Source organism: Trichosurus vulpecula, chromosome 4 (genome assembly GCF_011100635.1).
Source record: "Trichosurus vulpecula isolate mTriVul1 chromosome 4, mTriVul1.pri, whole genome shotgun sequence".
Classification (NCBI taxonomy): domain Eukaryota; kingdom Metazoa; phylum Chordata; class Mammalia; order Diprotodontia; family Phalangeridae; genus Trichosurus; species Trichosurus vulpecula.
Genome location: NC_050576.1, coordinates 287490515 through 287513921, shown reverse-complemented (window position 1 = coordinate 287513921; position 23407 = coordinate 287490515). Strand labels below are relative to the sequence as shown.

General features: G+C 36.5%; 1 protein-coding gene across 2 annotated transcripts in view; it reads left to right on the top strand.

Annotated features, from left to right (window-relative positions):
- SPAG16 (sperm associated antigen 16) overlaps positions 1 to 23407 on the top strand; it is a 1249495-nt gene that overhangs the window by 137398 nt on the left and 1088690 nt on the right. For both annotated transcript variants that reach the window (XM_036756892.1, XM_036756890.1), the window contains exon 10: positions 8216 to 8343. In XM_036756892.1, the coding sequence (XP_036612787.1) occupies positions 8216 to 8343 (128 nt within the window). The remainder of the gene's footprint in view (positions 1 to 8215; positions 8344 to 23407) is intronic.

The window sequence follows — 23407 nt, the reverse complement described above, 5'->3', positions numbered from 1 at the left end:
TACACTCATGCTTATTTCCCACAGTAGTTATTTTAGGCCTCCCATATCTGCTCAAACCCCTTTTACCCACAGAAAATAACTTTGCTTAATATTTTACAGGAAAAATTGACTCCATTTCCAATGAGGTTCCTCAACTACCTCTTATTTTTCTTTTATTCACTTGAATATATGTCTTTGTTTCTTTTACTATCCTTCTTTTCTTCTCACCTTTCCTTGAAGAAGAGATTCCCTATTCCTCTACACAGTTCGTAACTCTTATTGAAGAAGGAACTGACCTTTCTGCTTCCCAGACAATAACTTATTGGATTTTATAACAAAATGAATCAGAGGATGTTGGAATGACTGAATGAATGAAGACAGTTGATGAAAGAGATAAGTACTTAATGAAGACTTACCTTGTTGAGAGAAATGTCTAGCTCAGCATAAAAATACAAATCTATTAAAATTACTTGTATATGTATGTATATGTGTATATGTGTGTATACATATTTGTATATGTATTATAATTTGTATCAGTAACCCTGAAGATCCCAGCACATAAGTATTCCTGAAAATGGGATGAAATAGATTACCATTCCTAGACCTAGTTGATAAAATGTCACCAAAAATCTATTAAAGCTTATAACATTCTATTTTAAAAACAGAAAGTACAGTGGCAGATTCCAGATGCCCAAAAGCTGTGTTAGTACCTCTGTCTTACTTATAACGTTATCTGATTGATGAGTTTTGGGGCCTTTCATATATATACTACTGAAGAAGGGCTGTGGGTCAGAGTATAGGAACAGAGTATAGGAACTGGAATTGGAAGGAGGGCATCTACCCAATCCTCTCATTTTACAGATAAGGAAATCCAAGGCACAGAGTTTAAACTACTTGACAAAAGTCAGATAGAATGAGATAAGAGATTTGAACCTAGGTCTCCAGGGCATCCAAGCTAGTGCTCTTTTTCTTGGGTTACTTACCTCCACATTAAGGACTATTTGAGATTTGTTCAACTAAGAGAGTTTGATGACAGTGTACATCCTAGGCAGGAACAGAAGCTGGATGAGTTGAAGTATAATGTTTATAAATCACTTGAGTAAGACAAAGCCACCTGTGGTCAATATTGCTTACTCATTGATTTATATTACATGCAGCAATGGTGATGGAGACAAAAATATTTTCTGATCCAAATAATACAAATTCTGTATGTTTTTTTTAAGAAGGTCTTTTTATAGATCCATTCATCTCTTAGAATCTCATGTGACTGATTGACAGTTGTCAGCTTTCACTTAGGCAAGACTCAAGGAAGCTGCTTGCTAATTTATGTTATGAATAAAGATGAGGGCCAGAACTTGGCCAGGTTTTTTTTTAATATGTTTTATTTGACAGCTAGCAGAATCTGTGTTGCAGGATGTCATTAGGAGAAAAGAGATAATGAGATTCATGGGGTTGAGAAATTCCATGTAATTTACATTTTTTATGCTTCATAAGATAGTTAACTTTTTCCTGGTAACATTAGTTTCAATACTTTATCCCAGTCACTGCGGTTATTTGGTGGATGGAGCTGTTGTAAGGAAAGGTGATATGAACTGGAGGGTCTGACATTACTTAGCATTAAGGTCTGTACAGCTAGCACGTACTTCTATTGCATTTTGCATATGGTTAAAAAATCTTGAAGGACTTTTCACTAAACAAAGGAGGACATACACGGTCATTATCATGGTAACCTTTAAAAGTATCTGGAGGATTTTTTTTATTATATTTCTATTATGTTTTGACTAATAGTTATTTCCTGGAGAGCTGGCCTATTTGGCTTCTATTACTGCTGTGTGTTCCTACATCACAGTTGACTAGTGGTAATAGGTTGGTTATGATACTTTGGAGTAAACATAAAATTCTATAAAGAGTCCATCTTTTAGTATGTTATTATTTGTGTCAGGCAGCCAGTTTTGATTAGGCCAAAGTCCTGCTTTCGATCATCACATTTGCAGTTCATTTAGCACAGAGGAAACCATTTCTCACATTTCTATATACTGTACCCTTAACCCTGTCCTCTGGCAAGGGTGTTTATTGGTCATAAAGAGGACTAGGAAAAAGACAATGGAAAGCTGAGTAGAAAGCCAGCAGTGGCCCCCTTGGCCTCAATTTCTTTGTCTGCGAAATGACTGGGTTAGAATGGATGAGCACCGAGGTCCCTTTCAGTGCTAACTTGATGATTCTACTAATGGCAAGTATCATTTAAATTGTTTATTCTCCTGACACCTGGTCATGTATTTTCAAGTTTTGTCCAGCGTTCTGTTCTGGAAGAGTGTCCTGATCACAGACAGTAAGATGGTCAATGGCAGGAAATTCCTGTTAGGGACACGTTTGGGGGTTACAGCCTGAACAAAGTGTGGGCTCAGTTTGAGGACCATCAAGAGCTGTTCTCAATGATGCTCTTGGCTCTTAGGAAGCAGCCATAGTGGAGTGGAAAGAGTGCTCGGTCTAGCAGCTTTCTAGCTGTGTGACCCTGGATAAGTCACTCAACTTCTCTAAGTCTCAGTTTCATCAGCGGTAAAATACTTAGTGGGTAGGACTTGATTCTCCCTAAGGTTCCTTCCAATTCCAGCATGGTATGTGATAATACAGTCTAGAGTCATGGGCATACTCCTCGACGGGAGAAGGGAGACTGACTAGGGGGTACTAGAGAAAGGCACTGCTTAGCCTTTCAGGAGGCCAAGCCATGGGGGAAGGAATAGACATTGTGTGCATTGTTAAGCTTCCAGAACCCAGGCCAGGGGAAGGGCTATGGATATGAGAGTGATTTCATGGATTATCCTTTACATATCCGTTATCAACTATCCCCACCCACTTTTATGTAGGTGTTGTTTTATCTGTACACCCATGAAAGTTAATGTAATTACCCTAAGTTTTATCATTTAAAAAACACATATAATCAGGTTTCTAATATGTGGTCCAGGTTTAAAATGAACTTTTAGACCATATTTTGAATTCTGAGATCCACTGCTAATTAATAGATAAAAGCAAACAGTATACTTTTGTCAACAGCATTAAGAAACATTCAGAAATATTACAAATATATGGCCATTTGGCTCTTGAGAAGTAACATCTGACAAAGATGTTAATAGCCTTCGTGAGTATCTTTAAAATTTACTGTTTAAAGTTAAGTACTCTCATGACATTTTTAAATGGAAATCTATTTTTAATAAATTCCATTTAGCTTGGTTAATTGATGTTGGTAATAAATATTTTAGTTTAATATCTGAACTTTTAAAAATATGAGTTGACAGGGAACCAAAAGTGCAAAGAAATATATGTGTGTCATCTTATTTTGCAATATATTCCAAAAAAGGAAAAAGAAGCTAGAGGATTTGTTTTGTCCCCAGGTTGTTTCTTCTTTCTTAGTTTTTGGAAATGAAATTTAATGATCAGAATTCTTCTTAGTGTAGGCAACTTTTTGTGTTCATTGTGAAAGTGATTGTTAAATTGTGTTTTCAGCTGTCACTGTTTTACCAAAATGAACTTCCATAATCCTATCAGTTATGAATGCCCCGTACCCTAGGGTCACTGTGGTCCTCCCAAGTTGTGTACATACCTTGTTTCGGTTCAGTTGTTATTTCAGTCATGTCTGACCCTCTGTGACTCCATTTTGGGGTTTCTTTGGCAGATATACTAGAGTGGTTTGCTGTTTCCTTCTCCAGTTCACTGAGGAAAATAGGGTAAAGTGACTTGCTCAAGGCCACACAGCTTGTAAGTGTTTGAACTGAGGAAGATGAGTCTTCCTGACTCTAGGCCTGGCACTCTATCCCCTGCACCACCTACCTGCCCATACATATGCATACACATAAACATACACATATGCTTATTCTCACATATATATTTCACATATTTCAATATTATACAGTTATATATAAAATGTTTTATAAATTGTAATTATATGAAATTCAATAAATCATTTAAACTTATTTATCTTCTTAGTTGATCTTACAACTAAAACTTGGAACTTTATACTCCTACCAAATTTATTTAAAATTCATCAATTTTATTTGAACAAACAAGAGACATTTCCTAAAATTTACAAATTAATTGACATAAATTTCAATTTACTATGAAAATCCTTCAGTGAATCTGATTGCTAAGTTTCTTCCCTTTGGGAATACAGATTGGTACCCAGCAGTGTTTGCCTATCCAGTGTGACTCTAGTCCATGTGTTCCCACAAGTTCATCACAGGGAATCCATCCAACATGCTGGGATCTTTTCTTGCCTTTTGATAGTAACCTATCCATCACTTGCCCTTGCTTTCATTACAAGACAGTCCTTTTTTATTCACTTATGTATTTCTTTGATGACATCCCTTATTCCACTTTTTCATAATTCCTTGTTTGTGATGTGTTAATAACCCCATTTTCCACATAAAGAAATTGAGATCCAGGGAAGTTGTGACTTGCCCAAATTCATACAGTCAATAAGCATCAGAAGTAGGATTTGAACCTGGGTCCTGTGACTCCAGAGCCATGCTGCTCTCCTGGCTTCTCCATTACTCTTTGGGCAGTTCCCAGAGAATGTCTTGGCATGCCTGCCACTCACAGCCATACAAATATTCTGGAAGAATCTGAGTCTTTATTACAGGGAGACACTTTTACTTATTAAAATAGTTTTTGTGATTTCTGAAAGTCATTCTAGCCCTTTGTCCTATCCTTATTAACTTCTGATCCCAACTCACAGACCATTAACAGTATCTGTCCAAAATATACATGTATATACATATGTGCCTGTTCTGTGCATGATATACACATATACACACAAATCACATGCACAGAAATGTGAGCTCTCAAGGTTGACCACCTAATTACATGTCATAATTCTATGGACAATAGACATTCTTCACCTACTTGGGATTTCCTGTATGGAAAATGCAAGGGTAAAATATAAGTTCCTTTATTTGATTTTTAAAGCCCTTTTCAACCAGCCTTTAACTTATTCTTCGAGCCTTAGATATTTCTCTACTTCCCATACTCTACGATCCAGCAAAATGGTCTTTCTTTCTCTTCTGCACAAATGGAACTCCATCTCCCATCTCTTGTTCTTTGCATCCTTGGACATCCTGGTCTTTCCTGCCTTGAATGCAATCTCTCTTCCCCTCCTCCTTATAGAATCCCTCACTTTCTTCAAGGCAGAGATCAATCATCCCCTTCTGTTCAAAGTCTTGTGGCTTCTCCTGGCCGCTAGCCCCTCCTTACTATTCAGCTAGTTCCTATTTACTCTATGTATATTTATATATGTACTTGTGGTCTCCCCCAGCAGCATGTCAGCTCCATGTGAGGAAGGACTATTTCATACTTTGTTTTTGTAAACCCAGACAGTAGCATAATTCTTGGCACATAGTAGGTGCTTAATAAAAAATGCTTGTTAATTGATTGACTCTATGCCATACAAATCACTTTTAAATCAACTTTTGTGTTCTTCACCTGTAACATTTCTAATAAAACTCCTTAATGCATACTAAAAGAGGTGAACATTATATTCTTTCTTAAGTAATTTTTGTTTCAATCAGCTTTAGCATCATTATTCTACTTTGTAAAATAACAAGTATGTTACTCAGTACTATTAGAATTAATTACAAAACTAAAGGGCCTGGTTGATTAGCTTTGTCTCTGTATAATTACTGGTTTAAGAGTGATGATAAAAATACACTGGAATTTGTTGTAAGTGTTCACTTTAGACAAATAGAGCTTACAGAATTGTGATAAGAAGTAGATAGAGTATGCAAGTTCTAACAAAATAGAGCTTATATCCAAAAAACACAAAGGAAGACTAGATTTTATTGTGTGTGCAACACCTTTTCTAATAGAAAACTCCAGAAGAGAAGAGAAACAAGGCAAGGTGTCATATGCTCATGTACCTAAATCTTGAAAATATAATACAAGTTTAGAAATGTGAGTCTACCATAGTTGTGTACTACATTGGCTTTATTGCATTTTGGACATTACATAAAGGCCACATATTCCCGTACATAGCTTTCATTTTCTGCACTTCAGAAAATCTATTCCTGTTGGTAAGATTGCTCCTTAATACTGATGTTTGAGAGGAACATTTATTTGCACAAAAGTTTGCCATCAAATATTCAGTGCTTAATTATCTAGTATGGAGATTAATCAGTATCTTTGTTTCTCTGTAACTTTCACCTTCTTATTGGATAGCTTTTTGCCATTTCAATATTCAGGACAAGTGATTAAGAAAGATAAAACACTAATTGGTTAGTTTTACTCTTTGGTAAGAGCTCTGGCAAAGAATTTGCCCTGGAAAAAGATTCTATCATGTTTATATGGATCTTTGGATTTGTTATCCTCAGCCATTATAACTGAGTAAATTACTTTTATAAGTTACTTTTTAGCAGGGTATTTAATGGAATTCAAGACACTTAGCACTTAACTACTTTATCATTATAATTATTAGTTAGTTTGTCAGTCAACAAGTATTTATTAAGAGCCTGTTATGTACCAGACAATGTGCTAAATGCTGGACGTACAAATATGGAAAAGAAAAGCAGTCCCCGTCCTCAAAGAGCTTATGGTCTAATGGGGAAAGGCAGTACTCAGAAGGAAGATAAAAAGGGGGAGAAGAACCCAGTGTATGGGCATGGCAGAAAAGCCCAGAGGAGGGCAGCTGGGTAGGAGATGAATATAGGCAGAGATAATATCAATAATAACACACTTAAAGTGTTTACAGTTTGAGAATCATCTCAGGCAACTTGGAACCTCTTTTGATTCCATTCACAATTGCTGGTGCCTTGCCTCTAGTGGTAAGGCGACAAGTGAGTGGTTACTTCCTTACAGATACACAGTTGTATAGCCAGTACTTCAGCACGCTCCTTGAAGGAAGGGACCGTTTTTGCCCTTCTTTGAATCTCCAGCATTTAGCACTGGTCCTGGCACATGGAAGGCCCCTAATAAATTCTTGCTCACTTGACTTCAACCCAGGTCCAACAGTACAGTGCTCTTTCTACTATACTGTACTGCACATATAAGAAATGACCACCAGTCATCATCATCATCATCATCATCATCATCATCATCATCATCATTATAGGTAGATAATAATAATAATAATTATTATTACTACTCCTCAACAAATTTGCAATAAGTATCTATTGCCCCATCAAACCTCCCTGTATTTTACTTATTTGGGTACATGGTATATCACCCTAGTATATTCTAAGTGCCGCGAGAATGGGGCAAGGCCATTTTTTTCATAATGTATACTTAGTACATAACATAGTCCTTTGTATAGGACAAACACTTAATAAATATTTATTGAATGTAATTTTGTTCAGTGTTGCTACTGAAGCAACGTGGCCAAACATCTAATGAGGTGATTTCAGAATTAGGCTCTTAATGTGTGGCCTTCCTCGACAGAAAACTAGACACTTTTTAAACTCTATCTCTTTTTCTGCTTGACAAAGAATAATACAGATAATAGAACTAAATTGTGATAGATAATCAATTTAAAATATTCCTAAATTTAGTCAAATAATAAATAGTACCACAGATTGAGCCCATACAAGGCTTTTGGGGGCATTCTAGGATTGGTCTGAACATTATTCCCCCCTCTGTGTTACTGTGAGGAGTTTTTGAGCTTCTCTTTAACACAGGAAACTTGAAATAAAACAAATAATTGTGTCTTGAAGAGTGAAGTTTTTTGGCATTAGGCATATGCACACTTGAATTTTGAGGCCATAACGCTAATGATACATAACAGATTGTGGAGGAGTTAGCATCAGCATGAGCCGGGAGAGTGTTCCTGAATGCTCACTTTGGATCTCAGGTTTTGACTCAATCACTAAGGTCTCTCTCAACTTTAAATATGACTCTGATCCTGTGTCCACGGATGTTATGGGAAAAGGAAAGACTAGGATAAGATCTGTTTAGTCAGTTTGGGACAATTAATTTGTGGCTTAGGATAACTAATCCTATGACTTGATGCCTTAGAATTGTTGCTTTTTGAATGGAAATATACTCAAAATCAAAATATATTTTATAGTTATTTTTCAGTATTAAAATACGTTGCTGGCTAAAATATTATTATTAAATAAATTACTTTGGAAGCCTTATGGTGGGTCCTGGAAGAGTTAAAATTGGAAGTTGTTATGTGGGAATTTATTCATAAATTATTTAGGTTTATTTTCTGTGATTTAGCTGTTTAAAGGTTATGCATGGATTTTGTTTCTCCTAGGATTCAGAATTTCCCATCAATATACAACCAAATCCAAACTTATATTTCTACAAAGAAAATATTTCTCCACCAAAAACTGAATACAAGCTAAGCAACATTTTTAGACTGCATGAGCTTCCAGTGAGCTGGTAAGAATTCTATATATCTATTAATGACTTTTACATTTTATTATGGAAGAATCCCAGTGATTTTTAGGGATTCATGGTGAGAGTGCTTGCTATTTAGCCAGTTCCCAAGTTGCTATTATAGCTGTAAATGAATCCACTTAGAATTGCTGATGATTTCTGAACAAAGTGGTTTAGGCACTTGATGGCAGTGCAGACTAAGTGGACTCTTCTGCATGTATGTCTTAGAAGCTGTAGTTCCAATTTCAAATAAGAAAGATACCATCTGCAAAGGGATCCCCATATTTTCTTAAAAATAAAGAGATTCTCATTTTATATATATTATATGTATGCATCAGGTCTCTAATATACATATACATATATACATGTATGTATGTGTGTAAAACATGCATTATGCATACAGACAGATCTATTTTCTTTAACTATTTGGTTGTTTATCATTGCAAAATTTCCCCTTGTGTAAGCATTTTTTTCTCTTATTTGTCAATCTTTTTAAGACAGTAACTGTAATGAGGTAGAATGTAGGGAAGATAGATGCAGTATCATTGATTAAAAAGCAAAGTTTTATTGTCATTTGCTTACAGTTTTTGGAGGGAAAAGTTACTTATGCAATGAATCTGTATATGCCTGTATGGCATGCTAAGCTTTGCAGCCTTTGTGATTCTAAGGAAGAGGTTCTTCTTCTGTCCTTTCTTCCTCCCTTTCCCTCCTTCCTTCCTTCCTTCCTTCCTTCCTTCCTTCCTTCCTTCCTTCCTTCCTTCTTTTCTTTCATACTATCTAAGTAGATAATGTTCTCAACTATTGTATATATAACCTAAATATTTGGACTTGAAATTCTGGGGAGAACCAAGGAATCGACTTAAAGTAAACAACCTTGTTTTCATTGTGTGAAATTATTTCCCTTTTGTGTGTGTACATATATGTCACACACATATATGTAATACATACTCATACACATATGTATGTGTACATATGTGTATATTATATGTATATATGTATAGTGGGTTAGTGTATTAAAATGTCAAAATAGACTATGAACTCAAATAATTGGCTTAAATTTTATCTGAGATGAGACTGTTTTCTAAATCTTCTTCTATCCAAATTTCTCTCATTCCTTTTTATACTTTTGTCTTCTGTATCAATCATACATATTCGACTTGTGCCCAAGAGTAAAGAGAGCGTTTCTTAGAGTAGAAATGGTAGGATTAGGGAGTGTGGCAATCAGGCAAAGAGAAATGTGGGGAGATACAATTTAAGGATACTGGACCCAAAGTTCAGTCCATAGTGAACTAGACCAGCATATGACTGGATAGGATTGAGGGATTCAATAGATTTACTGGGGTTGATCCTATACTATTTCACCTCTGTAAGGCGTGGAGCCAGAGGTCTGTCAAGGGCTGCTCCTGAGTGGTATTGATTAAGGGAGGGTAGGAGAGCTGGGGCAGAACCAGCTGTACTCCTTCTTCTGGTCCTAGATGAATGACCAGGGGCATGATGGGAGTTGAAACAAATCTCCTCACTAGTTTCATCCATCTCTTTTGCAGTTTGGACAAGTGGAGTTTTCAGGGTAAGTTGATGGATCTAGACTAGTGGTCAGAAGTTTTATAGGAATTTAAAAATATTTTCCAGACCATGTTTCCAATACTAATTTAGAATGTGAGAGTCCTATGGACTTGAGGGAAGAAGCAGTTTAAAAAAACAGACTTAATGCCTAAAGGCTTCTTTAGTTGTCTGGGCACATAGGTGATTATGATTTCAATCACAAAAGAGTTGCCATGGCCTCCTCAGCTGAAGGCACTTAGACCTTCAAACAGCTACAACTGTTGAACAGAGGTATAAGCGTCTAAAGGTAGGAGAAGCCTGCACAGGACAGTTTGGGACAGAGAAGAGCGCAGGCTTAGCTACGAGGACACAGTAACTCATGATCCAGCGTCATCACCAGAGGTCATGGGTGGCTCTGCAGGAGAGTGGGCGGTAGGGTCAGATGGCAGAAGAGGCTTTGACCAGGGATGCACCCTTAAGAGCCCAAGGTGCCTTGGCCTACCTTTATTTGCAAGGAGGCAGATTTGACATCACAGGTATGACTGGGACTTATACATGACTCTTCAAAGGTAGAGTACTGAGGACACAGACTGAGCCTGCAGTTTCATTTTCATTGATGGACAGAACTCCTAGACCAGGGAACTCTTTCTACTACTACTAGTTTGCACCTCCCCTGTAACTAGAGGGATGTCCTAGAGGGCTGCCTAGAGTACTAAAAAGTTAAATGACTTACCCAGGATTGCACAGCCAGTAGATGTCAACAGTGGAACTTGAACCTGGGTCTTTCTAACTTTCAGGCCAGTTCTCTACCAACTAGGCCACGCTGCCTCTTCACTGCAAAGATATATCTTGTTCAAAAGGAACAGGATATATAAAAGGTAGCGGGTGAGGGGACAGCGAAGCATTATTTATTAAGAAAATAAACTCGTATGAGGAAACCCTAGAATAAGATGGGGTGAATATAATAGTTTTTGGGTATACATCTATGGAGGAAGGCAAGCAGTAATCCTGTCCCTGGGGTATATTGCAGACTCTGTGGCAGGGGGTTGGGTGGGGTGGGGCCTTCTGGGGGAAATAAGCATTCATACATGGCCTACTACGAGTCAGGCCCTGTGCCAAAAGCTTTTACAATTATCATCTCATTTGACCCTAACCACAATCCTGGGTGGTAGGTGCTAATAGTAGCTCCATTTTACAACTGAGGAAAAGGAGTCTGAGATGAAGTGACTCGCACAGAGTTGGACAGCTAATAAGTGTCGGAGGCTGGATTTGAACTCAGATCTTCTTGACTCCAGGCCCAGTGCTCTAGCCACTGCACCACCAGCTAAAAGTGAAAGAGAAGATAGATGGAGAATTGGGGAAATAAAATACATTACAAGTCAGGCCTGGAATCGAGATGTAATCATGACAGATCTTCAGTTATTCAGGTTTATCCTGCAGCTGTCTATCTCTACCCCAGAGGAAGAGCTAATACATTATTGAGTGTCCCAAAGATAATCTCATTCTTCACAAGTTTGAGGAGCTAATGAGGTAATCTCCCATTCTAGTCTTGATTCTTATTAATGAGGAGGAACTGGTTATTGAAGTAGACAGTGGTAAACTTGGGGAGAGGCGACTATTTCATTTTGGAATGTGTAATCGAGAAGTATTAACAGAAACAAAACCACAAGCAGGTATAGCTGAAGGAGAGGCTGTGTGGAATAATGGGGAGAGAGTGGGCCTAGAAAGCAAATGTACCTCTCATTGAACTTGCTGCATGAGGCAAGGCAAGGCAGAGTGTTTACTCAGTCCTTCTGGGTTCTACGAAACACTTTAAGAGTTTTAGCTTTTTTTTAGTCGTATCTGACTCTCTGTGACCCCAGTTGGGGTTTTCTTGGAATGGTTTTCCATGTCCTTCTCCAGCTCATTTTACAGATGAGGAACGGAGGCACAGTCAGTGTCTGAGGCCAGATTTGACCTCAGGAAGATGAGTCTTCCTGACTCTAGGTCCAGCGCTCTGTCTACTGTGCCACCTAACAGACCACCTGTGTAAGAAAAGATTCAATCTGGATTGGTAGAGTTTCTTCACCCAGGTGTTTCCTATACCAGTGAAATCACAGGTTCACTTTCTATCCTTCTAGCTCGATAAGCTAAAAATCTTGGGTTTTTAGTGTGGAAGTTTCACAAAATTCACAGAGATAGGTAGGATCCACTCAGCCTTTAAAATTCAGCAGGAAATGTTTAACAAAATGAATGAACATACAATCCAGCATCGGTAATGTTGACTTGTGGTTTTCTGAGTCACTGTACAGCCCGCAGGGATCTGTTTCTATTTGAATTTGACAACACTGGGTAGTGGTTATAGAACGGGATGTGGAGTCAGGCAGATGGGTTTAAATTTTGTTTCAAATACTTCACTAGTTGTGACAAGTCACTTTGACTGTGCCTCACTTTTCTAATCTGAAAGATGGAGGAGTTGGATGTGATGACTTCTAACAGTTCCAACTCTAAATCTCTGAGCCTGGGAATGACCTGGGGGCTCTTACTGCTGAGCTACTTCAGTAACTGAGCTTTGATAGAGGGGAGATCTGGAGAAGGGGCTGGGACCAGAGAGATCACAGGTTATGTTAGGTCTAATAATTATTATAAGCCAGTGAACTTAACTTTGACTACTGGGAAAAACCCCGAACATATTATTCAGAAGATAATTAGTGAAATGGAAGCAGTGATCACAAAGAGCCATTGTATTTTCATATCCTTTCTTGATTCTGGTTACCAAACTATACTTAGTTTACACAAGTTTTGTAAAGCATTTTACAAGGTCTTGCGTGTTTTTAACAAGATAAAGATATATTGACAATGTGGTGAAATTAGATAGATTTGAAACTTTTTGATTTGGTATGCCCAGTCTTAATGGTCCAGTGGCAACTTGGAATACTGTGACTGATAGCCACAGGTGACTTTCTACTGTACCTGATGTTGTCGCCCGTGAATCTAGTTCTTATAACTTGCCTCTCCTGAAATCAGGATTGGTTCTAAGATCTGTAATTGAGCTGGGTTTGCAGGTGGGAATTTAGTAGCCCTAAATGTGGGGATTGGAACAATGTGGAGGTAAGGAATCTTGGCCAATCATTACAAAAACAAGAATGGAGAACCTATAGCCCAGAGGCCCGATCTGCCTCTTAGACTGAGCTATCCAACTCTCAGCTTGATCTTTCTCCTAGTTATTGCTGAGGTAAGTCACAGAATAATTTCCATGACAGTGATTTGCTTTTATTATCACACTTGAGATAAATAATGAATGATTAGTGAGTGGTTGAAGAACTGTGAGTAGTGTTTAATCTGTTTATCAGTATTTTAAATGGTAGGAAACAACACTTGATAACTAGCTATAGTAGCAGTAAATAGCCTTGGACTAACAGGCTTATTTATCTGTTCATCTTTTTTTCTTCTTTCCTTCTATCTCTTTCTATATCCTTACCTCTCCTCAGTTTCTTTTCTTTATCCTATTTCACTTTATCACCTGTTTACTAACTCTAATGTAGAAGTAGAAAGTTTTAGTCTAAGTTGTAGCCAATCAGTAGTTTTATGTTTACTGTCTTCATTGTTAAAAGTGATATGAACATTTTATATTTTTCTAATTCTAACTTGGAATTTTTTTGTTTTCCTTAATAATGGTGAAAAATATGCCTATGTTGTTATATTAGTACATTCTGTATGACACATGGATGCAATCGCATGCAAATATTTGCTGTGTATGTATAGTTGACTAAATATTCCCTTTATCATCTCTTTTGTTCCTATTAAATGTAATTTTCAATAGGTATTTTTGTAGGAATCAATAAACCTTGATAGAAAATTATTATTATAATTAAAGTTTTATTGGTGCTATCAATGTGCAAATCATTTTATGGTAGACTCTAGACAAAATATTTCTGTTCCTACTATTGGGTATAATACCTTGTGTTAGATAATATACAGGGGGCACTGGAGGTTTGAGCTCCAGCCTCTAACAGGTTCGCTGTTGATTTGGTCAGACAGAAAAGACAGCTGCAAAGGGGTTAATAATAAGCTTTATTCTAGTCTAGTTTTCTCTGGCAGTATTGCTGATAACGGAAGCACTACAAACTCCTACTGTATTCCCTAATCAACCTTCTTGCAGGGGCCGGCAACTACCCCTATGTCTCTATGGGGCCAATCGAGGCATTCAACCCTAAATCGTTCCCCTAAATCCCCTCAAGCCTCAATGGGGGCTGGTTGAGGCAAACATAGATTCCCCGCCGCCATCCTTGATAGGGGCCGATCAAGGCACACAGCATCCCAGCTTATGCATTCGACCATAAAGGTTCCCCAACTCGCTGACCACCTGTTTTACAGGGCATCAGGCTAAGAAGTCATATTGCCAGCAATAGCCTCACAAGTTTACATCACTTCATCCCTATATCTCACTGTGCAGTCACAGTGGATGTTTACAGTTTCAGCACACATGTTTATATCATTTATTCTTATATAATGCTGCGCAAGCACAGTGGAGATGTTTTGAGCCATGGGCCTGGGAACTCATATCTAATACCTGGGAAACAGAGTGTTATGGCCACAGATCCTGAGAAACTGAGGTTGTTATGGCCATAGATCCTGGGACACTGAACTCCAAACACAAATCCACTTTATACACACTAAAATCTACCTTACTTACACTGAAATTCTCCTTACTTACACCTTGTTAGTAACTTTCCATCCTGTGGTTGTAGACTAAGAGGCAGGGGAAATTCCATAGGTACATGATGGCAAGCAAGAAAAAGTACATCAGGAGGTTGATACAGTGAAATGAGTTAATCAACCATGTGACTGTTCTTTTGGAAAAACAAAGAGAGTTAGTTGGTTGAAAGACTTCACTTACAAGATTCTTCAACAATAAAATTATTATGAGATGACTATGAAATTTAATGCCAGCTGAATTTAAATGATAAATATTTTAATAATTTGTATTTGTAGAGAGTAAATTTCCTTGAGTTCAAGAATCAGAAGCATTTTAATTGTTTAAATTTAGATTAGTTAAGATATCTCATAGGCTTTGACATAAATGCTTGCTCATAGCAACTGATCAGTAAACACTCAAACATCTTGGAAAATAGACTACTACTTGAAACCAAGTTCACTATTTCTCTATAGATTGCAGAGGTGTCAGTTTTGTTTTGGTTTTGTACTTGTGATTTCACTAGTCTTGGGAACTACCAGGGAAGAAACTCCCTCCATCAGTACAGCATCAACTTTGCAACTTAGAGTCTTAAAGAGTTTGTAGAGCTCTGCAAAATAAAACATCCTGCAGCACAGAGTCACAGAGTTAGAATGAATCAAAGCAAGTCTGGGAACCTGTTCTTTCTAACTCCTAGGTCAGCTTCCTTTCTGCCATCCCCACCTGCTTCTTCTGTCTAAGTGCACTCTAAGAATTTGTGTTGCTAGAATGTTTGCTTCCATGTTGATAGCAGTCAATTTGTAAGAGAAGTGCTCAAAAAAGTATGTTTATAAGGATCCCAACAGTGAATATTATAGACTGATTTAGAATTTAGGATTTAGATATAGAATGATTTAGAGCAAGCTTTTGAGATGGGCAGTGCAAATGCCATTTTAATGGATAAAAAAACTGAAGATCAGAGAGATTGTAAGTGATTTGTTTGAGGTCAGACAGTTAGTGGATAGAGCCAGGACCCCAAACCCAGATAAGTCTTCCAACTCCAACATTAGTTGATTTTTTTCATTATACCAGCTGCTTTCCACACCAAAAACACAAATAACTTCTTTGTAGTATTGTGCAAAGAAAGTTGTTATACTAGTTAATTATGAGCTTCAGACATTATAAGATTCTGATTCTTTTTAATTATGAAAGAAAGGTTAAATAATATTTGTTGTAGTCTTATTATTAAATATATAACATTTCATCTGTGTTCTTTGGGAATTAGTAACCTCTCTTTAGTATACATATAGGATAAATTTTAATTAAAGTAATAAATTAACCAAGATAGTCCATTCCTTGACTACCAAAAACAAAGGGAATTTCCCATACTTTCTCCCCCATAGTTTTCCATACTACAGCATGGAGTAGTGAACAAAGAACTATCTAGATTTGGAGTTAGGAAGATTTGGGTTGAAGTCCTTCTTGTGCCAAAATACTAGTTGTGAGACCTGATACAGTTGCCTCATGCAACTCTCTTGAGATTTTGCATTGCAGAGAAAGAAGAAATTTCCTCATCTCAAGCTTCCTATGCCAATAAAACAATAGCATCAGTCTCATCATAATTCCATTTTGTCCTTGGGCCAAGGCAAGAAAGACTAATGGCATTCATCTTACATACCAGAAAGTATTAGCATTCATAAAATGCGTGGCTAGCCTTTCATGGCAGTCTTTCTTACATTTTGGGAATTTTTATAAATTAATTATTAATGAGGAACCATAAACATCTAATTTCTGTATACTCATGCATGCTTTGATATAGTGTTCTAATAATAAATATACAAATGGCATCTGCTGTTCCAATGAGTGCTCTTTGTGTAACAGATAGTATTAAGGGGTTATAGGCATTTATATATTATAGAAGTAATATGCCTTTTTTGATTTGTCTGCTATTCAGTAAGGGGAATTAACTTCAACCATAATATTTTTCATAACTTTTATTCTGTAAATTTAAAATTCCTATTTTGGTTAATTAATGACATGGCTACAGTATCATGTAATTCATTAGTTTATTCAAAGAAAATTGTTTTGGAAGATGGACTTTATAGTTTCCATTAGAAATTTGGAGAATAATTAATTGAAAATCTAAATGATGACCACAAGAATAGTTTATTCAATAGATTTGGTCATAAAAATGAACAAAAAGTAATTCATATTTAACGAACTTATAGAGGAGTTTGAACAGAATAAATAGTTTATATAGATCTCATTTTACTAATCTCTGTTTTCTAGCATTCTTATATCTTAGTTAATAGTTTTCCCTTCTTCCCATCATCATTAAATAAATTAATTATTTAAGATGGAAAACACTATTACAAGTTAAATTTTGTATTCTTTCTAAATTGTTTTCAGGGACATTTATAAGCATTGGGGACAATAAAGCAATTAAGATTTATAAATGAATTATATTAACTTTTATATGCTAACTAGATTCCATCATACATATAGAGATATGCATAAAAAGTTGAAGGAACTCTCAACTTGAGCTTCTTTGGGAGGAATAGCCCAACCTAATTTCTGACATACCGCTATCCAGTTTTCCTAGCAGTTTTTATCACATAGTGAATTCTTACCCCAGTAGCTGGGATTTTAATGAACACTATGCTATGTTTCAACAATCTGGCTAGCTGCTGTTGTGGGGGTGAAAGACCAACACAAGCCCAACAACAAGCATGCTACCAGCACGCTTCAAAAGCCCATGTTCTTTTGAGGTGCTTCACTAAGGAAAGTGATATTAAGGGGTTGACAAGTTTGCTTTAATTCAGCATACAAATACCATTCACTTAGTTCAGGGGAAAAAGCCAGCACTCTGAACTTAAGAGCAAAATACAAAGTACAAACATCGACAGACAGACCTTGTCTGATTCAAATCCCAATACATAGTTACCAGAGTTTAACAAAGTCCCAGCATCCAGGTGTACGAGCTGGAGGGCTCTTAGCTACAGCTACCTGGGATCTCCACATCATCGGGCCACCAAGAGTGAGAGCCCTGCGCAAATGGCTCTGTCTTCTCTTCTTGTACCGTTTCAGACGTCATCAAACGTCATCTGAATGACCAGAACTTAGGCTCCTATGATTGGCTCTTGAGTTAGCACCTCCCCTTAGTACCCTGGGAGCTTCACACCCACATAGGTTTAGCACCTAATAGGGGTTTGGGCCTGGGGCTTAGCACCTAGTAAGACTCAATGAAATACACTGAATTAATCAAAGGAAACAAAAGCCAAACTCTTCAAGGGCACTTGGTTGAACTGACTGCTAAGAGCCCATTTTGCTTACCAACACATGCTACTAGATCTGTTTTACTTAAGTATGTTGCGTAGCTAATCTGTTCCACTGATCATCTCTCTATTTTTAACTAGCACAGAATTGTTTTTAGAACTACCGCTTTGTATAAGAGTTTGAGATCTGGCATTCTCTAGGCCCCCTTCCCACTTTTTTTTGTCATCTCCCTTGAGATTCTTGGCCCTTTGTTCCTCTAGATGAGTTTCATTATCATATTTTCTAGTTCTATAGTAACACTTTGGTGGTTTGATTAGTATGCATTAACATGGGAATTTGTTTCAGTTAACTAGGCAGAGTTTCTTCCTTTTTCTCTCCCCCCACCTCCAGTAGGTAGGGGAGGTAGGAGTGAGGAAAAAAATGCTTAATAATTGAAAAACATTAAAATGCATTTCAACAAAAGAGAGAAATAGCTTCCAGGACAAAGAAAGAGATAGTTCTGCTTTAGTTTCTTTTTTACTCAAACTGCATCTTAAGTATCATGCCCAGTTCTGGGAGCTTTATAAGAAGTTCATTGATAAACTGGAGAGTAGCCAGAGAAAGGAGCCAGGAAGGTGAAGCTCCTTGTGAGTTCATCTTGTCAGTATCATTTGAATGACCTGGGAAGAAAAAGCTCAGTGGACCAAAGATAGTTTTGTTTAAGTACTTGGAAGGCTGTCAAATATAATGCAATTAGCTTTGTTCTATCTGAACTCAGAGAGTAGAAATAGGAATAGTGGGTAACAGTTTCAAAATGGGAAATTTAGATTTGAACTAACAGGGTGGAAGGAACACATTTCTTCCAGATTACATTTTTCCCCAGATGGAATGGACTTCCTTGAAAGGTGGTATGTTTCCCTTCCATGGGGATTTTCGAGTGTCTGCATAACTCATCTCGATGGACAATTTTGAGGTGAGTTATAAAGAAGATTCTTTGTTGGCAGTGGGGTCTCTGGGATGACTACTTAGGTTTCTTCTAATTCTAAAATGCTAGAATTTTATAATACCAGAAGGAGAGAAAACATTAGTTGAGAATATTCCATAGCAATAAATTGTTGTTCATCCTTCATTATGTCTTCACTTGTGCATGAATTACATTCAAGTGAGGCAGAGCTTTACAGAGTCATAAGCCTCATTCTCTCTTCCAGAATCATTGGAGTCCAGTGGCAAGACAAAAGTCAAAAGAACTGGCGACAGGCCCCCTTAGCTATAAAACACTATGCTATGAAGGCATTATTACAAAAGATGAAAAAATCACCTGACAAAAATACTTTTCTCATATTTTCTTACATCAAGTATTTTTAGAGATATGTCAGAGTAATATGACTCTTAACTAAGAAATACCAAAAAGTATAGTAAGAGGCAGCTATGATTTGTCCCAAGGTCTTCATTCTCTTCATTCAAACAGAATGACAGATGAGAAAAGGTTCCATTATAATTATTGAGTGATTGATTTTGTTAATAGTAGTTTTACCCCAGTGGTTTAATATACCTTTAATGATACCTTTGTCAGAGCTCTGGGCCACCATTTGCCCAAGCCAGCTTATATTTCCATTTAGAAATATGATATGGTCATGGTTGAATGTGTCAGTATTTCAACACATTAAAACAAAGGCTCAGTTAACACATATCCCAAGAAATGGAATGTTCTGCTTAATTTAATTTTCTGATTAACTTAGAATTAACTAGTAGTTCCTGCCTCTGATGGCAATTAAATCTTTTTTGGTGCTTGAAGGTGTTGTTATTCTGAGCATCAATTATGATTTATAGTAATGTGTGTATGCATGTACATATATATATATATATATATAAATGTATGTATGCTTGTGTTCCTTGTAACTTGCTAGAAATTAAATTTAAGTTGAAGAACAAATCATAAATTCCTAAATTTTGTTTTGGTTTAGTTTTGTAAGACTTTTTTTGTTTATGTAATATATTTACTTGATTATACAAAATTCCCAATAAAGGAAAGGAAGTGTCATGTGACCAACAAAAGGGAAATCAAGACATTTGCCTCTGTCCCCACCAACTCTCAAAAGAAAAAAAAATACAGAATACAAAAAGAGGAATTATGCACCAAAGGTAGAGCACAGGAAAGCATTAAGCCCAGCAAGGCAATAACTCTATACAATTATGGTGGAGAATGCTTATTTTAGGGCTCTCATTCAGCATCCCTTTCCCGCCTTCCTCCATGCTCCTTCAGTTCTTACAAACTGACCCATATGATCGTTCTACGGGACCCACTCGGAAAGTTCTTTCCTGCTGTAGTCTCACCCTGTATTAACCACTTTTACCCTTCCTTCTGTATTTTGTTGCCAAAGCAAAGAACCATAATTATGCCTTCACCTGTGGAGGCTGAGGGAATGATGATGCTCTGTCAGGGCTAGCTTTTGTTGATTAGGGAACTCCAAGGCAGAAGAAAATACACAGAACTCATTCTTCCCTCTCCTGACCCTGCAAAAAGTGTCAGAAACACAGACCTTCCAGAGGACTAATGAACAGAGGAAACTAGCCCTGGGGTATGTTGCAGGGCTGTCCTGTGTATGAAAGAATTAGGAATTAGGCTCAGCACATTCTTTTCATATGTGTATAACTCAAGTCAGGGCAAAATCTTTTTCCTAAACAATTAATCCTGGAGAAAGAAGGATAAACAGAAGCCCAATTCTAAATTCGCTAATTATTCTTTATTATCATTAGTGAAAACAATACTTTTATTAATTTTATTTTTAATATAATTAATAGTGACTATGATGATGATGGTGATAATAGTCTTCAGGTTTTCATATCACAGTAATTTCTCAACATATCACATACCCTTGCCATGTAAACCTCCCTAGTAACAAAGGAAAATAGTTAAGAAAAACTTACCAGCACAACCAAGGTATGTGAGAGTATATGCAGCTTTATATATCTTTTGTTGCCCATGTATTTATCTAAAAAAAAGTGTGTGTCATCCTTTTGTATTCTAAGACCAAGATTTCTCACTCTCCCTACTGGACAGTTTTTGGTCTGAAGCCCTGGAATATGTTGTTCTGTAAAACATGTGAGCTTATTCCATGGGTTATAGTGCTTTCATGCTGTTAACCTTAGTAGAAGCCAACTGGAAGATGTGTTCACCCTGCAGCCTTTTTTTTCTGATCAAGTTAGGTGTTCATGTTGCTTCCTTTCTTGCTGAAATCTCAAGAGTGGAAGTAGAACTGCAGCCTCTCTGTTACAAGTGTAGCCCAAGTCTACAAGCTCTGTAATTCTTCTAACCAGCTCTGGCATTGGCAGACTAGGTCCAGAGAGGGAGTCTTTCAGGCAGCCCTGACCGGCTGGGTTGTGGGGTGTATATTGTATACTCAAATTTTTTTCAGGGAATATTTGTCTCATTACTGTGTTCCAAATTCAAAGAATCAAAGCCCTGTTTTATCCAAACCTGCATAGTAAGAAAGAATAATGACAAATTTATTTTCATATACCTTTGGACACTGGGATATGTCAAATATTTTTATCCCTCGCATTCCAGTATTAGGTCCTGCAAAGACTTGATGCTAAACATAAGTGAATCTTTCCACTTGACAACTTTCACCTATGTATGCCTTCACTTGAACCATTTCCATTTTCATCACTATTATTTATTTAATACAATTACAGAATTAGCAATAAGTAATTTCTATTCTATACCAATAAACCAAGAAAAATAATTGAGGAAATGAGCATGGGCAAATAGGATATAATTATTTTTATTTGCAAATAACATGATAGTTTGCTCAGCACATTCTAGAGATTCAGCTAAAGTTAACAGAGATATAAGCTTCAGTAAAGTAGCAAAATATAAAATAAATCCACAAATCATTTATCTTTCTTTATGTGACTAACAAAACTTAGCAGGAAGAGTTAGAAAAAAATTCCATTCAAATCAACTACAGAATACTATTACAGAACGCATAAAAGACACATCCAGGACTTATATGAATATAGTTCCAAAACATTTTTGTGCAAATAAAGCAAAGTTGTTAATAATTAAAGAGGTACTAATTACTTATGACTGTGCCATTCCAATATAATAAAAATGATAATTCACAAATTTAGCAAGATAACAATCAGATTACCAAGATGTCATTTTATAAGTCTAGACAAGATGATAAAATTCATCTAGAATTTTATCTAGATAAAATTTATCTACAAAAGGTAAAGATTTTCAAGTGATATAATAAAAAAAAGAAAGAAAAATTAAGAACGAAGAGGGCCTAGCAGTATCTAATCTCAAGTTATTATAAGAGTAATCATCAAAATAATTTTGTAATGCTTAAAAATAGAAAATGATCTGTGGAATGTATTAGGTAAATAAGATCCAGAAGCAATCAGCCATAGTAGCATAATGTTTGATAAACCCAAGGACACTCCATTACTGGGATAATAATTTTATATTTCGCAAAAAAATTGTTGGTAAAACTAGAAAGCAGTCTGAAATAAATTTAGAACAGCATGTCATGGTAAATACCACAATAAACTCCAAATGGTTTTGTTGTTCGGCCATGTCTGACTTCTTAAGACCCTGTTTGGGGTTTTCTTGACAAAAATACTGGAGTGGTTTGTCATTTCCTTTCCCAGCTCATTTTACAGATAAGGAAACTGAAGCAACAGGGTTAAGTGACTTGCCCAGAGTCACATACCTAGTAAGTATCTGAGGCTGGATTTGCACTCAGGACTTCCTGACTCCAGGCTAAGTGCTATACCTGTTGTGCCACCTGACTGTTCTTCCAAATGGTTACGTGACCTAAATATTTAAGAGGATATCACACATACACACATAAAATAATGAACAAGGGAGGAAGATAGCTTTTGCAGCTATAGTTTAGAAAGGAATTCTTACCTAAACAAGAGATAGAAATGATTACATAAAATTACATAATAAGTAATATTTATATAGAACTTCAAATTTTGTAAAACACTTTATGTATATGATTTAATTTGACCCCCTCATGACAACAAATAGGTACAATTATTATCCCCACTTCATATAAAACTGAGGCAGATTGAGGTTAAGGGACTTAGCCAGGGTTATATATCAGGTAAGTGTCTAAGGCAAGATTTGTCCTTAAGTATTCATGATTCCAAGTCCATTGTCGTATATATGCCATTAGAATCATAATAGAAAATACTGGGGAAATGGAAAATCATCACAGCAAATTACTCTGGTAAAGATTTAACATACAAATATATAAATTATAATAATATTAAAGAATATGAGCTAGTCACCGATAGGTAAGTGCTCAAAGGTTAAAAACAGATCATTCTCAAATGAAGATACACTTCATATCAACAACCATATAAAATACTCTAAACAGCCACTACTAATAGAAATGCTAATTAAAACAACTCTGAGGTTCTCTCTCATACCCATCAGCATAAAGATGACCGAAGGGGAAAATGTCAATTTGTTGAGAGATTGTGGGAAGACAGGTTCACTAATGCTCAGTTATGGGGTTGTAAATTAATTCAACAATTCTGGAAAAAATGTCTAATTATTCCTAAAAATGTCACTAAACTGCATATTTCCTTTGAGCTAGC